We start from the raw sequence: 16,530 nt of genomic DNA on the forward strand, positions 1-16,530 counted from the left end.
GATGATGCGAGAAAATTCAATCCACAGACTGCATCTGCGTCTTGTAGTGGATCTAAAATAAGTGAAAAATCTCCTAAAAAAACCCCACCTTTAAAAGAACTTAAAAGGCTTTCGACTGCACATTTATTTAGACAGGCTCGCAGTCATGCAGCTTAGAATAAACTAGAATCATACAAACGTTAGAAAAAACAACAGCATCTTATAGTGAATCCTTTGAGTGTGGAGAGTTTATGAGACTTTGTCGTTTTTTCCGTGTCTTCTTCGTGTTTGAGGAAAGAGTTCGTCACGTGATGCACAGATCAAACAGCTCTGGGCTCTTTCTCTTCTCTCTCCGCTGACGTTTAAAACCTGTGGTTTGTGATCCCCGTTCATAACAGGGCGGAAAAATAAACCCCTCCTCCCCCCCCAGAGATAGAGTTCCTGTTTTATCAGTGATGATATGCAGCAGAATTCCAAGTGCGGTACCAGGAGCTGAGGAGCCAGAGGGAGATTATTATCACGGGATTATTAACCTAGACAAACACATGCATCGTTCCGTTCACTCTTTAACTCTTCTGTGGCTCATCTTAACGTTGTTTAACTTGAGTTGTGTCTGGGTTAGAGATTAGGACGTCTGCAGGGAGCGCACGTCGTGTCAGGCTTCGGTTCAGTTTCCCTCATTTTAAGACGACCACGCGTGTCAAACTCGAGGCCCGGGGGCCAGATGTGGCCCGCCACGTCATTTTAAGTGGCCCGCGAGTGATGAATTGGTCTCAAAACTCTGTGTTAAAATACACGGTATCCGTGGGGTCTTAAAAAGTCTTAAAAAGTCTTAAATCCAATAATTTCATAAATTCTCCTAAAACCTCATAAAAGGTCTTAAAGGGATAGTTTGGAATTTTGAACATAAGACCAACTCAGCCGGTGTGATGGAGACGTTTTCAAGAGATTTCATTCAGTTCTTCGAATTGCCGAGTTCGCTGATGCTATGGCTAGCGCAAGTCAATGGTACCTGCTAGCATAGCATTAGAAACACTCATACCGACTCCACAGTGCACCCGAGGCAAACTGATTGTAACGGCAGACTATCGATGTACATATCTGTGTTGATAGAATAATATTTGAAACAAAACTAATGTCGCATCGCATGGATCTTTGAGGGACTACTTTCTCAGCACTATACTTCCGGCAGCGGAATCAGTCCGCCGCTGCTGGAAGTATGACGCGCTGCTGCTGCTGAGACATAAATCCTTCAAATTGCAAGGTTGGTTTTATTATTTCAAACATTCTATCAACACATATATGTACATCGATAGTCTGCCGTTACAATCGATTTGCCTCGGGTGCACTGTGGAGTCGGTATGAGTGTTTTTAATGCCATGCTAGCAGGTACCATTGAATTGCGCTAGCCATAGCATCAGCGAACTCGGCAACTCGAAGAAGAACTGAATGAAATTTCTTGAAAACGTCTCCAGACGTCTCCATCACACCGGCTGAGTTGGAAAATAGGTCTTATGTCCAAAATTCCGAACTATCACTTTAAATACAAGTTTGAAAAGTCTTAAAAATCTATTAACGTTACTTTTATTTAAAACATGCATAAAGTTCAGTCTCGCTTTGAAATGTTTCTATTTTTGAGGATGCGATAACAACAATAACTACAACACGGAACTAAAGTAGGTCACCTGTGCTGCCCGGGGAGAATTTATCCAGAAACACTAGCTAGTTTGCTGGGCGCGCGCCGCGGTGTGTTATAGCTTAGCTTAGCAGAGGAGAAAACTTAATGAAAGCCCACAGCGAAGCCAAATTGCAAGTTCAACAATTTGTTTTACTTTTTTGCCAGTATGGATGTGAAATGGGTCTTAAATTGTATTCATTATGGTCTTAAAAAGTCTTGAAAAGTCTTAAATTTGACAGGTTGAAACCTGCAGAGACCCTGAAAATAATTCTATGGTTGCTTTAAGGCGTGCGTTGGCCATAAACTACATTTCCCGCCACGAGATCGCAGCGTATCTCTGTATAGTGTTTGTGTACCTCGTCTGTAAAAAAAGTCCTTTGCTGTAAATGTGATAATCACCATAATACACGTTCTAATTGTGTCTAATCTCTCTTTTTTTATAGCTGTTTGTCATTCTACTTACCGACTTTGTTGTTTAATATCTTTAAATACTAATTTACTACAAATAAAATTCAACATATTCCAACAGCGACGACGAGAATGACACGTCTCGCTTTCACAAGACAAACAATATTATCGTAGTCCTTCGATAATTATATTATTATTATTATAATTAACTTGTACTAACAATAATAATGAGATGAGTCCACAGGGGGCGCTGTGGTGGTGAGGCGAGCGTCTCTCTTACCTGGGTGTGTTGTAGGACGTGGGATTAGCCTGAGACATTAGAGACACTGAGACAGAGGACAGGCTGTTCGGAGACGCCTCACGGCTCAAGCTGTTCGGGGACGAATTTGATGAAACTGGAAGGGAAAAGATTCAAATATGACTTTTGTTTTGAACACACGGAGACGACAGAATAATAAGAATACGTGAATCATAACCTTACCTCCGCCTGAAGTCAGAGGGCTATAGGACCTGGACGCTGCCTGCAGAAGTGACACATTTGAGATTATTCTGCAAAGGTTATATTATCATATACAGTCCTGACACGTGTGCGACGGATGGATGGTTGGTATAGACCAAGGGTCTGCAACCTGTGGCTCTTCAGCCACTCTGCAGTGGCTCCTTGTAGCATAAGAGATCAAGCGTTTTAATATCTTGTGCATCACATCCAACGTGGACGTAAAATTTGATATTCAGTACATGTTTGGATGTGTCCTTACGGAAGCGTATTGCATTCACTTGAAAAAAAAAAAAATCCTGTTTTTCTCAGTAATAAAATTTTCCGGTTTGATTTTTTGAATAATTTTTTTTCTGTTTTTCTGACTAATATTTTTTCCCTGTTTTTCTGTCTAATTCTTTTTTAGTAATTATTTTTCTGTTTTTCGTGCAATTTTTCCCCCCCTGTTTTTCGGAGTAATTTATTTTTCTGTTTTTCATGGTAATTTTTTTTTCTGTTTTTCGGAGTAATATTTTTTCTGTTTTTCGGAGTAATTTTTTTTTCTGTTTTTTGGAGTAATATTTTTTCTGTTTTTCTGTCTAATTTTTTTTTCTGTTTTTCTGAGTAATATTTTTTCTGTTTTTCGTGCAAATTTTTTCCCCCAGTTTTTCAGAGTCATTTTTTTTCAGTTTTTCGGAGTAATTTTTTTTATAACAACATGGACTGCTTGTTTAGTTTAATCAAGTTTTACTTTGATCTGGGTTTAAGACATTGGGAGATAGTCCTGTCTTTAAGTCAGATAGATGGTATTATCATTAATTTGGCACCTGCAGACTTTGCGGTTGTTCAGAAGGAAAAGCCCGTTCAGATCTGCTAGACATAGCAATCTTTCTCCAGGATCAGTTGGACAGATATGGCGTGCTCCATGGATACAAGATGATGCATTTGAAATGCAGGCTGGCTATACGTGGTGACTCAAGAGATGATCAGGAGACTGCTGAAAATATTGGATGCACACAGTGTGCAGCTGAGGCGCCGGAATCGCCTTCGGCGGCGTGTGTACCATAGCAAGAGTTCTCGATAATTCAGAAAAAAATTACTCTGAAAAACAGGGGAATAAAAATTTGCATGACAAAACAGAAAAAAAATTACTCCGAAAAACAGGGGGAAAAAATTTGCACGAAAAACAGAAAAAAAATTTACTCTGAAAAACAGAAAAAAAAACTACTCTGAAAAACAGGGAAATAAAAATTTGCATGAAAAACAGAAAAAAAATTACTCGGAAAAACAGAAAAAAATGACTCAGAGAAACAGAAAAAAAATTACTCAGAAAAACCGAATTTTTTTTTCAAAAAATCAAACCGAAAAAAATTAATTACTGAGGAACAACGCGCAATCCAAATATTTGCTTCATTTATTTCAAAGTGGGTTCATTTAAATTTCTTTAATTTGCCACAAACAATAAAACAATGGAGACAATAGTTGGGTCGGGTATAAACTGAACATGTCGCGGTTCTTAAAATGTCATAAATGAAAGAGACTATTACTATTGTGTATAGTTTGTCCGCATAAAAAACTTTATACGTGTTATTATCTTTATCTTGTGTTTTTTTGCGGCTCCGAATGAATTTTATTTGGGTGGAGAGACGATAAAATTGGCTCTTTTCATCCTAAAGGTTGCAGACCCCTGGTAATCGCCCATAAATGTCACTTGTTTATAACCAGTGCCCTGTCCCTTTTTTCTGTTCATAGTCTTCTGGCATTTCGACCAAGGACGCCAATGCAGACGTGAAACTGTAGTGAATCGGAGGTTCCATAAAAGTGACGATGTGAGACAGAAGCGCTGCAGCAAAAGTGAAAGGGAAGACGCAGAGAGTGTAGTGGACGGACAGCTCAGGTTGCACAGTATGGAAATAAAGTCATGGTTGAGATGTTTTGGTCACATGCAGAGGACAGAAAGAGGACAGAGGACGGACAGTGATTATGTTGGACTAAGAGTGTTAGAGATGGAGCTGAATGGAAGAGGAAAATACAGTCGATGGACACCAGTGTGATTGACAGCTGGTGTCGTCCAATAGGAGACAGCGTTAGGTGTTAGGTGAGACGTGCTCACCATCCTGGAGTTAAAGTGATGAGACTTGACGGGCAAACTGGTCACCGGCGAGTAGATCCTCTTCTCCTTTTGACGCCGGTTGCAGAACCAAACCCGGACCACCTCTTTCTCCATGGACAGCTGCTCAGAGATCAGCGTGATCTCCTCAGAGTTTGGTTTGGGGTTCTGGAGGGGAGAAGAAAAAAGTGAATGGATGGATGGATGAATGAATGGTTTCCTGCTTTACATATGGAAATGTTCGTGCAGCTGCCTGTGGCAACCGGTGGTGATGTTCTTGTGTTGTGAGGGTGTTTTTATGCTCCGAGCATATAGCGTTCGCACCGTTCCGTCCGTCCAGACTAAAATGAATACCTTCCTGTGCGTGTACGTCCTTCACATTTTGAAGAAATGTGAGAAATGTGTAAACGGCACTTTACGAGCTTGTCAACACGATAACTTGACAAATATTCAACATGTTGATGTCAAACTGGCACTGTCCGTGCCTCTTACAAGTATCTTGGACAAGTTTGAAGATATGTGACCTTGACCCACTTTTCAAGGTCACAGCTGCACTTATAACTTGGAAAATAGCCAAAAACCGGCGCTTTTCAAGCTTGTCAACGCGATACCTTGACAAATATTTATTGTATTGCTGCCAAACTGGCACTGTGGATGCCTCTTACAAGTATCTTGAACAAGTTCGAAGATCGGTGACCTCGACCTATTTCCAAGGTCACCGCTGCACACCACATGTCCAAAGTGGCCTTCATTGCCTATGCAAATTTTGCTTTAAAATTGGCATAAAAATGTGGGCGCATGGAGCATTAGTAGTCGTCGACTATCACCCCTCTAGTTTTTGTTCTTTGTGAGCCTTGAATCCACTCGACTCATGGTTGTTGTTATAGAATACGTTAAAGCTCCAGTATGCGACATGTAACCCAGTAAAGTAGTTTGAAATGTCAATGATTAAAAGGCCACTTCAGTTCCTGATGAAAGAGCAGAGTCTCACCACTAATTTAAAACACGATATTAAACATTAAACACTCAGATAAGCGTGAAGCTCACGTCGAGGAAGCGTTTTTCCAGCGTCAGCTTGATGTTGGTTTCGATGCTCGTCCTCTTTTTCCTCTTGCGTCCGTATCCCTCCATCAGCGGCGGCAGAGAGGACGGGTTGCTCATGGAGTCGGACGGCGAGTTCTCTGAGATGACGACAGAGAGTCAGATCGGCGTTAATCTGACATGTTGTTGTTGTTGTTGTTGTTGTGTGACTGTTGTGCGACTGGTGCTGTACCTGCATCGCTCAGCCATTTCTCCAGCAGAGGCTTGAGCTTGCACATGTTCTTGAAGCTGAGGTTGAGCGCCTCAAAGCGAGAGATGGTCGTCTGGCTGAAGTCGTTGCCGTACAGTTTCCCCATGGCCAGGCCCACGTCTCCCTGCGGTGAATGAAAAACACAGACTTGGACGTTTCTACCGCCGTGGAAAGGTCAGTATTATTATATTTTATTACACGCGTGGGTGACCTCTGACCCCGCTCTGTTACCTGAGTGAAGCCCAATTTGATGCGTCTCTGTTTGAATGCTTTGGCGAACTGTTCCAGCTCCTCCAGGTCGCTGGGCTCCTCCTGCGGCGGCACGGACATGTGTTTGGACATCTGCAGGTGAGACATGTCCATGTGCGTCTCCATGGACGGTCCTGACAGACCCGAGCGGCTCATGACCTGGATCACAACACACACAGCTTACGTTAGTCACTTTGGTCCTTTTAGTCCTTTTGTCCTTTTGTCCTTTTGTCCTTTTGTCCTTTTAGTCCTTTTAGTCCTTGAGATTCTATTCAAAGGTTAATTTTAATGTAATTTTCTGTATTCTTACCTGTGGAGTCAGAGCCAGTCCAGGCTGATGCTGGAGAAGACCACTCTGACTGTGGGAGGGGAGGGAGAGCAGGTTCTGCTGCAGGACAGCTGCAAACACACACACACATGTGAGCTGAGGTTCTACCTGGAACCATTTGCTTATGAGGGTTCTTGGTAACACTCATGGTTCCAGTAAGAACCATTTTGGATCCAGAGAAACCTTTAAAAACCCCTTTTTCCTGAATAAAGGGTTTTAAAAGGGTTCTTGGTATAAAGGTTAAAAGATTAAAAAGTAGATTTTGCACAATAGGGGACCTTTAAATACACTCTTAGAAATAAGGGTTCCAAAAGGGTTCTTCTACAAGGGCTGAGGTTCTACCTGGAACCATTTGCATCTGGGTCAAGGGTTCTTGGTAACACTAATGTTTCCAGTAAGAACCATTTTGATCCAGAGAACCCTTTACAACCCCTTTCCTGAATGAAGGGTTTTAAAAGGGTTCTTGGTGGAACCATTAGTGTTACCAAGAACCCTTGAAAAACCCTTTATTCAGGAAAGGGGTTTTCAGAAGCAAATGGTTCCAGGTAGAACCTCAGCCCTTGTAGAAGAACCCTTTTGGAACCCTTATTTCTAAGAGAGTATTTAAGTCTGGTACTCGATGACTTAGATCCTCCCCCCTTCGGCTTGTCCTCATAGAACCTATAAAAAGAACCTTATATGGTTCAACTTAGCACTTTTATGTCTAAGAGTGTACCTACATCTGAAACCCATCTATCAAAAGCAAAGAAAAGGGTTTAAAGCAAAGAAAAGAGTATAATTCAGTATAATATGAGTGTCAAATCATCTGTAACACGTTCATGTTTACGCTGGTCTACACTCGTTCATGTATCCTCACTGAAAGAGCATTTTCTTTAACATTATATCGTGTTAAAGTTCTCAACTACACACCTTGGTGTCCAGGACTCTGTGAGAGCAGGAAGGAGGACGGAGACGGCAGGTGAGACGGCGGCATCAGAACCAGCTGCTGCATCGTGTGGAGAGAGGTCAACTCCTGATGACGGAGAGAGAGAGAGAGAGAGAGAGAGAGAGAGAGAGAGAGATAGAGAAACACCAGCATTGAATGAGGTGAGAGAACACGCAGTACACACTTCATGTACTTTCTTATTCAATACTTCTATTTATTGCCTTCTTAAAACGTGTTGTTTTTGCAGCACAGTTAAAGTGCTGACACTCCGTGCTGCTGGAGTAAATAAATAAAGTCCTTTATGTGACGTAAACTAAAGTACTATCACTATTTTTGCTGTAATATTATACAAAATATGTTCTATATTCTTCAAAGTATTTGTTTCTAAGTAGAATTTTACTTTCAAAGCTGATAAAGGTGCATTTATGAACTTGTTTATTTCACTTTAAGCAAAGGTTTTAAAAAGCACAACTCTGACTATATTTGTTTTTAAGTAGAATTTTACTGACAAAAAATATCCCTTTTTTATTATAGTTTGAATAGAATCGAATACTTGCTGCTTGTTTCTACACTCTTAGAAATAAAAGTGCTAAGTAGAAGTGAGAAATGAGGGTTCCAAAAGGGTTCTTCTACAAGTGCCGAGGTTCTACCTGGAACCATTTAGGCTGCTTTAAGGCTGCATGACTGTTAAAACGTATATACAGAGGCTAAAAAGTGTCTTATATCCTTTTTTAAAATTATTTTTATTTATTTATTTATTTACACTCTTAGAAATAAAAGTGCTGAGTAGAACCATATAAGGTTCTTCGGCTTGAGAACTCTTTTTGCTGAGATATGTTTTTAACACTGTGAGGTCAGAGGGGGAGGAGCTAAGTCATCGAGTACCAGACTTATATACACTCTTAGAAAGGAGGGTTCCAAAAGGGTTCTTCTACAAGGGCCTAGGTTCTACCTGGAACCATTTGCTTTTGAAAAACCCTTTCCTGAATAAAGGGTTTTTCAAGGGTTCTTGGTAACACTAATGGTTCCACCAAGAACCCTTTTAAAACCCTTTATTCAGGAAATGGGTTTTAAAGGGTTCTCTGGATCAAAATGGTTCTTACTGGAACCATTAGTGTTACCAAGAACCCTTGGTTCCCTCTGACTATATTTGTTTTTAAGTAGAATTTTACTGACAAAAAATTTCCCTTTTTTAAAGTTTGAATAGAATCTAATACTTGCTGCTTGTTTCTACACTCTTAGAAATAAAAGTGCTAAGTAGAACCATATAAGGTTCTTCGGCTTGAGAACCCTTTAAGGGGTTTTAAAGGGTTCTCTGGATCAAAATGGTTCTTACTGGAAACATTAGTGTTACCAAGAACCCTTGAAAAATCGTTTCTTCAGGAAAGGGTTTTTCAGAAGCTTATGGTTCCAGGTAGAACCTCAGCCCTTGTAGAAGAACCCTTTTGGAACCCTTTATTCTGGAAAGGGGTTTTAAAGGGTTCTCTGGATCAAAATGGTTCTTACTGGAAACATTAGTGTTACCAAGAACCCTTGAAAAAACGTTTCTTCAGGAAAGGGTTTTTCAGAAGCTTATGGTTCCAGGTAGAACCTCAGCCCTGGTAGAAGAACCCTTTTGGAACCCTTTATTCTGGAAAGGGGTTTTAAAGGGTTCTCTGGATCAAAATGGTTCTTACTGGAACCATTAGTGTTACCAAGAACCCTTGAAAACCCCTTTCTTCAGGAAAGCAAATGGTTCCAGGTAGAACCTCAGACCTTGTTGAAGGACCCTTTTGGAACCCTTATTTCTAAGAGTGTATTTAAATCTGGTACTCTGTGACTTAGCTCCTCCCCCTCTGAACTCACAGTGTTAAAAACACATCTCAACACTAGAAAAGTGGTCACACAGTTTCAGGATATTAACTTTAACTTGAATAAAAAGCAATCCTGACTCTACGTCTACTTTAATATAAAGCTTTTAAAAACTCTTAAACACTGTATATAAAGTGTGTGTGAGTGTTTCAGGGTCTTACCCCAGGCATCTGACCTACAGGCACTGGAGAACTCTGCGTCAGGTGACATGTCTTCAGTGAGGAGGTTAAGTGAGGTGAATCGTTGATGTTCTCTGTCTTTATCTAAAACAGAACACACACAGTAAAAAGTGACATTATCGTCATGAATCGTGTCGTGTGCACATGGAGCATGAGCTTGCACGAACACCTGAGCAAACATCGTCTGAACTGCGACGCTGTGAGTTTGATCAGCGAACGCTGCACAAAGACCGACGGACTCTGTTGTGACACTTTTCCTCCCCCTCGGGCAAAGCCATTATGCAAATACCCCCCCCCCCTCATCCCATCCCAGGCCCGGAGAGCCGCGGCACTTCCTGAAGGCCGTGAGCGCTGGAGCTGAAGTCTCTGAGTGCCAAAAAAAGCCTGTTTGGAGAAGTATCCAAATAGCTGCAAACTATTTGATGTGTTTTGCGGAGCGGCGGCAACAGCAGGTAGTTTTGTCCCCGGGATGTTAGCGTCGGTTTGAACGTTATGTCTTGGATAAAAGTACATTTGTACCATATCCGCGTGGCTCTGGGCTGTTTATATTTCAGTGGAGCGTCGCTGTGGAGTCTGCCAAAGAATACAGACTCGTTACTGAACTTATATCACCACACGTTATATTCTCACAGGAAGAAAATACGACGCAAAAACCATGCGTTTAGGCTGCTTTAAAGCTGCTTTAAGGCTGCTTTAAGGCTGCTTTAAGGCTGCTTTAAGGCTGCTTTAAGGCTGCTGCATTAAGGCTGCTTTAAGGCTGATTTAAGGCTGCTTTAAGGCTGCTGCATTAAGGCTGCTTTAAGGCTGCTTTAAGGCTGCTTTAAGGCTGCTGCTTTAAGGCTGCTTTAAGGCTGCTGCTTTAAAGGCTGCTTTAAGGCTGCTTTAAGGCTGCTGCTTTAAGGCTGCTTTAAGGTGGCTGCTTTAAGGCTGCTTTAAGGCTGCTTTAAGGCTGATTTAAGGCTGATTTAAAGCTGCTGCTTTAAGGCTGCTTTAAGGTTGCTTTAAGGCTGCTTTAAGGCTGCTGCTTTAAGGCTGCTTTAAGGTTGCTTTAAGGCTGCTTTAAGGCTGCTGCTTTAAGGCTGCTTTAAGGTTGCTTTAAGGCTGCTTTAAATCTGCTGCATTAAGGCTGCTTTAAGGCTGCTGCTTTAAGGCTGCATGACTGTTCAAACGCATATACAGAGGCTATAAAGTGTCTTATACCCTTTTTTTTAAATGATTTTCTTTACATTTTCACTAACTATATCGACACACCTGAGCAAAAACTACTTTCTTTTCTTTTAAATACGATTGAATGTGTGATTGATCTGAGCTTCACATTCACAAAAACATGATGTTTTCAAAGATTCAAAATGGTAAAACCTTCATTCTGACCATGGAAACTTGAAGAAATACTGTCTAAAAAGCATAAAAACTCATAATAATCTTAATAAACTAACTTTTTTTCCACAACATTCACTTTCAGAGGAGGAGACGACGAGGACACTTTGTTAATTTTCTTAAATATGCCAAACCAAATATTGTTTTATAGCTGGATGACTCAACACGGCTGTTAAAATTCAGACGTATAATGTTCATCTCCTCCAGAGATTCTAACTTCCTTTTATTATCCTGCTCTAATTCTCGTCTAACTTTTATCGCTCTTCCTGTCACCAGCTGTGTTCAGAAATTAATATATATATATACATATATATATATGTATATATATATTACTATATACTTCAAACAGCGTTTAATTCCAAATACTTTGGAATATAATCCCAAAAAAATCCATTGTGAAAAATCAAAATCTTCACTTTGACTGTATATCAATCCATCAGTAAAATGAATCTTCAGTAAATATACACATATATTTTCTGCTGTTTGAGTTACATTTGCCAAAATCTACAACGTCCTGCTGTTTAAAGCCTCCATTATCACTACATTATATTATATTATATTATATTATATTATATTATATATACATATGGTTCACCCGATGCTTTGCTTACTACAACAACCACTGCTGCTGTTTCCATTCATAAAATCCACATCCACACAGCAAGTGTTTATATATGTACAACACTTTGTTTCTTTGTTACTCACTTGTCGACCGAAGTTGATGCTGTTTTGCTCTAAATTTCAGAAAAGGAGAAAAAGAAAAGTATTAAAACCACTGAACACAGATAATATAATAATATCCATATTTTTAACACGGTCCCTCAAAAATACCACACTTTTTACTCCATAAATATAAGTATTTATAGAGAGAGATATCTCATTATAGACCAAACAAACAATGATTTAATCAATTATGAACGCTTTTACACGTAAAACTTCATTATAGAACTTGATGTATGTGTATTTTGTCAGTGTATTTAAAATGATTCATAATACTGTTATAATAAAAGTGTTTATAATCTTTACTTTTCTTTGCTGATTTTTCCTCTGACACAGTTCTGACATTATTAATCTGAAGTACTGCTCTGTTGTTGTTGTTGTTGTTGTTGTTGTTGTTGTTGTTGTCGTTGTTGTTGTTGTTGTTGTTGTTGTTGTGTTTCTAGATGACAGCGAGGCAGAGGAGTTCATGCGTCTGCTGCTGGATAAAGCTCCCATCATTTGAATGTCAAATAGGACCAGAGTGTGTGTGTGTGTGTGTGTGTGTGTGTGTGTGAGAGAGAGAGGCAGGAGAGCGAGGAGCTGCTGGAGACACAATGCAAATACCCCACACACACACACACACACACACACACACACACACAGAGACTCGACCCCACCCCCTGCTCACCTCACCATCACCACCCGTCGCCCGGTAAGCTTTTAACCCCCAGCACACACACACACACACACACACACACACACACTAACACACATGCACACACACACACACACTCACACATACACACACACACACGCACACACACACACACACACACACACACACCGGCTTCACAGCCCAAAAGTCCAGTATGAAAATGACCAAGACATGCAAATCAGCCCAGTGCAGAGAGACTGAATTTGATCTGTGTTTGCACACACACACACTCACACACACTCACACACACACACACACACATATATACACACCAAAAGTCAATTTTTAGTCTCTGGGACTGAAAATGTATCTTAATTCCATACGTTTTATAATATTTACCATAAACAAAGGGTTATTTAAAGCCCTTAAACCCTTTATGTCTTTTAATTTCTCAAATGTCTTATCCTTTCTTCGTGCATGTTGTTAAAAATGGAAGCATTTTTGAGTCTATTTGTTATTTTTAGTCTATTAACTTAAATACTCACACTCACGCGCCTAAGGACAAAAACATTCTCATTGAAACTCATTCAAATCAATCTGTTTTTCATGTATCGTGACAAAAACTTGGCAATTTAAGTGTTAAAAATGTTAAAAAATCATTAAAATTTGCTATGTATGTTGGTTTAAAACAATAATAAGACCTGTATAATAAAATATTCTTTTATGAACACATTGTGGGGCTTTTGATGACACATCTAAGGGTTAACTTTATTATTGTTTGTTTGTTTATTGATTAATCGTACACTGTAAAAAAAAAAACTGTTGTTTTTACGGTAAAAAACTGGCAGCTGTGGTTGCCAGAATTCTACCGTAATAAACACAGTAGAACCTTTTCTTACATTACGGTAAAAGGATAGAACTACTGCTGATGTTGTTGATTTTTTTCAATATTCTACCATATAAATAACTTTTTTGTGTGTTTTTTACAAAAAAAAAAACCCTGCAAAAGAAACAGTTTTGGCTCTTAAAAATATTACGGGATATTTCCATAATTACTACAGTGCAAGATTATTTAGTAGAATAATACTGTTATATAAGGAAAAAATATGCAAAAATGACTGTTTTGGGAAATACATATATTTACGGTAATTCACTGTTACAAAAACTTTTTTTATTATAGTCTTTTTAAGTTCACGGTCTTTTTCTGTCACAGTTTTTAACTGTAAAATCTATGGACATTTTTTTACTCATTCATTTTGTTGTTTCTGAGCTGAGGGTAAACAACACGGCGAGCACTGACACTGTTTCACCGAAGACTTCAGTCTAAATAAACTACACTGTGTGTTCAGGGTAATTCCCGTCCCACGAGGGTTATTAGGGGATACGAGGGGGAGTGAGTGGGACTCTGTGATTGACTTCATGGACTCTGCAGGATCTTTGAAGAGGATTTGAAGCAGAATGACTGATGAATCATCAGGTTTTAACCCTTCAAAAAGGTTATGTTAACACACAGAGAACACCGAAATGTGACACTATAAAAGTTATTTAAATCGTCTTTCTTTCGTTCTCAAATATGAATGAATTTTCCAATTTTTTAACCCTTAAATGGCCAAGTTTTTGTCATGAACCCACACAAAAAAAACACAATAAATGAATTATTTTCAATATATTTCATGCAAACTGTATTATTTTTAGTTTGAAATCATCATTTGAATGAGTTTCAATGAGGACGTTTTTGTCCTTAGGTGTGTGAGTGTGAGTATTTTTGAGTTCACCTTGTTTACAACAGACTAAAGATAGAAAAACGCACAACCTGGTATAGATTTTAAACAAAATGCATGAAAATATACTCGAAATGAAACGCCAAAAACACTAAAGTGTGTGTGTTTAAGGGTTAATTGTTGTTATTGTTTGTTTTCTGAGCTCAGTCTTGACACCATTTGTTCCACGAGTGAAAACATGTACCTGAAGTGACTTTAGTTTTGTTTACTTACACAGAAACATGTTTTAACTACAGCTCGTGCAGAATTATTCAGTTTTTTTTGCCTTTTTTCTGTCTCTGTTGTGTATTTTTTCACAGTTGGCCCTGCACACAGTGGCGCCCTCACTCAATCCTCTGCCAACTTTGTTTTCCCTGCACTTGTGGCTGTTTTTTAAAAGTTTTTTTTTACGGCGCCTCACGTGGATCCTAAACAAGTCAAAAGTCTGTTTCTGTCTGTGCTGCAGAGCCTGGGCTCGTGCCAGCTGTGGGTGGGTGGGTGGGTGGGTGGTGGAAAACGATCACTTGCCAAAAGCTTCAGCCATTGTTGCCTTCATGAGAGAATAGGCTCTAATACAGTACGTGCCTTCTGAGCAGCACTTCTCTCCGACACTGCAGTGACCTTAGAGAGTGGCACAAAGGCACAGAGTCAGCCTGGGTCAGTTTGGAGAAGTGGAATTAAAAATAATAATAAAAAAAAAAACAGAAGAAAACAAAGAGTTACAGGGCCACATCGGCCAAAAACATACAGACAGGTTTTTACTGTTAGTAGAACCTCAGCCAGTGGATCTGAGATAAAGGACTTTAATTAGTGAATTAAATTGACAAAAAGTCAACGTCAAAGTCACTTCCTTCATAGAAAACCGCGTTTTTAGTCAATTATAACAAATTTTATGAGTAAAATATATGATTTTAAGTTTATTCTTCATATGACCGAGTAAAAAAAGAGAGGGTGAAACAGCCCTTAAAATCAGTGTTGCTAAAAAACAGTACGTAGCCACTTTTAGCTTCACATATCTATAAAAACACGTGTGGGTGCATATGTTCCTGATCGACTAGAGTCAATATCATCATTTTAAGACGTTAGTAAGTCATTCTTCTATGACATTTGTGACAATCTGAGCGACGGCATAAATATAAGCTCGTCTCTCCGTCTGTGGACGTCAAAGAACGTTCCGTCTGTCCGTCAAAGAACGTCCGTCTGTCCGTCAAAGAACGTCTGTCCGTTCGTCAAACTGTCCAACACATGATTATCATGATTATAATGATGCTGAAGACAGTTTGTCTTTGATCTTATAGAGAGGATCAATGATGCAGACTTCAAAGTCATCAAAGGCAAAAAGCTCCTTTGATGACTTTGAAGAACAAAAACACGCGACCACTGATTCGTTTTTTTGTCCATTTTAAATTGTTAACGCACTATTTTGACATGACAACAGTAAATGTGTAAATAACTGCCACATATTCAAACAACAAGACAAAAAAATTGGGACATTTTATGTTTAAAAAATAAGCAAAAGTCAAGTCAGAGTCCTTGTTGTTGTAGAATCATCAAATAAATATCAGTCTGGTTTCCTGCTGTTAATGTTGTTCATTTGCATGAATATTTACATGCACTTTATATTTAAGTCTGTCAACAAATTTAATAAATTCCTCTGAAACAAAAGCGTGTGCAGCACTTGACACAAACACACACACACACGCTGTAAACTCTCTGTCTGTTAAATGAAAGTTCTTCTTCTTTTTCTGTTGCCGCTTCCTTGTTTTTTTTTTTTTTTAGCTTGTCAGAGCGCGGCCGTCGCCGTCGTCCTCGTCCTCAGCCGCTTAACAGCGAGAGTTTCTCAGCAAACAGCCTGAGGGCCATTAACCAACTGCCACAGTAACACACACACACAGACGGCTTCAAATGAAACTGGAAACTAAACTGAAATTGAGCTTTAATCTTGATGTAATCTGGACATTAACCTTGCTTATTTTGTGTTGTCTAATTTTGGTGCTATATATTCTATGCTATATATATATATATATATATATATATATATATATATATATATATATATATATATATATATATATATATATATATATATATATATATATATAATATATAGTAATAAAGTTGATCTTATCTTATATGTTAAACTCAAAGTTTAAATTGAGCTTCTGCCACAACCTGGTGAAGATCGGTGAGGAGTGACACAAAAACGTACAAATATTACGTTAAAACATGATTAAAAAAATTTATATTTACTCGTATTTCGTCCTTTTATGTTTTATTTCACCCTTTTTAAACATTATTTTAATACGTTTTTTACAAAAAAAAAAAGTCGACAAATGAATCTTTTAGCCTAACGACTGTTAGAATAACACTGTGTGTGACTTCACCGAGCCAGGTTTTCTGTGCAGCCGGTGTCAATAAAAAAAAAGAGGGAATTGTGCTCCACTTCACTTAAACAAACAAACAAACAAACAAACAGAAACAGCTGTGACGGAATAAAAAACGACCCTTACCTGTGTGCTCGGCTGCAGCCTCCGAATGATCCACCGAGTCTGCGCTCATCTTAATA

General features: G+C 39.0%; 1 protein-coding gene across 1 annotated transcript; it reads right to left on the reverse strand.

Moving 5' to 3' along the window:
* Window positions 1-428: 428 nt before the first annotated feature.
* pou2f3 (POU class 2 homeobox 3) lies at window positions 429-16,523 on the reverse strand (the record flags this gene model as incomplete). Its single annotated transcript, XM_083910455.1, has 12 exons — window positions 429-471; window positions 2,346-2,460; window positions 2,547-2,586; window positions 4,654-4,818; window positions 5,698-5,831; window positions 5,924-6,065; window positions 6,173-6,349; window positions 6,501-6,589; window positions 7,428-7,530; window positions 9,456-9,557; window positions 11,556-11,584; window positions 16,475-16,523. 12 exons carry the CDS (start codon window positions 16,521-16,523, stop codon window positions 429-431), a joined length of 1,188 nt encoding a protein of 395 aa, XP_083766581.1.
* Between the last annotated feature and the right edge of the window lie 7 nt (window positions 16,524-16,530).

The sequence above is a fragment of the Microchirus variegatus genome (assembly GCF_963457635.1).
Source record: "Microchirus variegatus genome assembly, chromosome: 2".
Lineage (NCBI taxonomy): Eukaryota > Metazoa > Chordata > Actinopteri > Pleuronectiformes > Soleidae > Microchirus > Microchirus variegatus.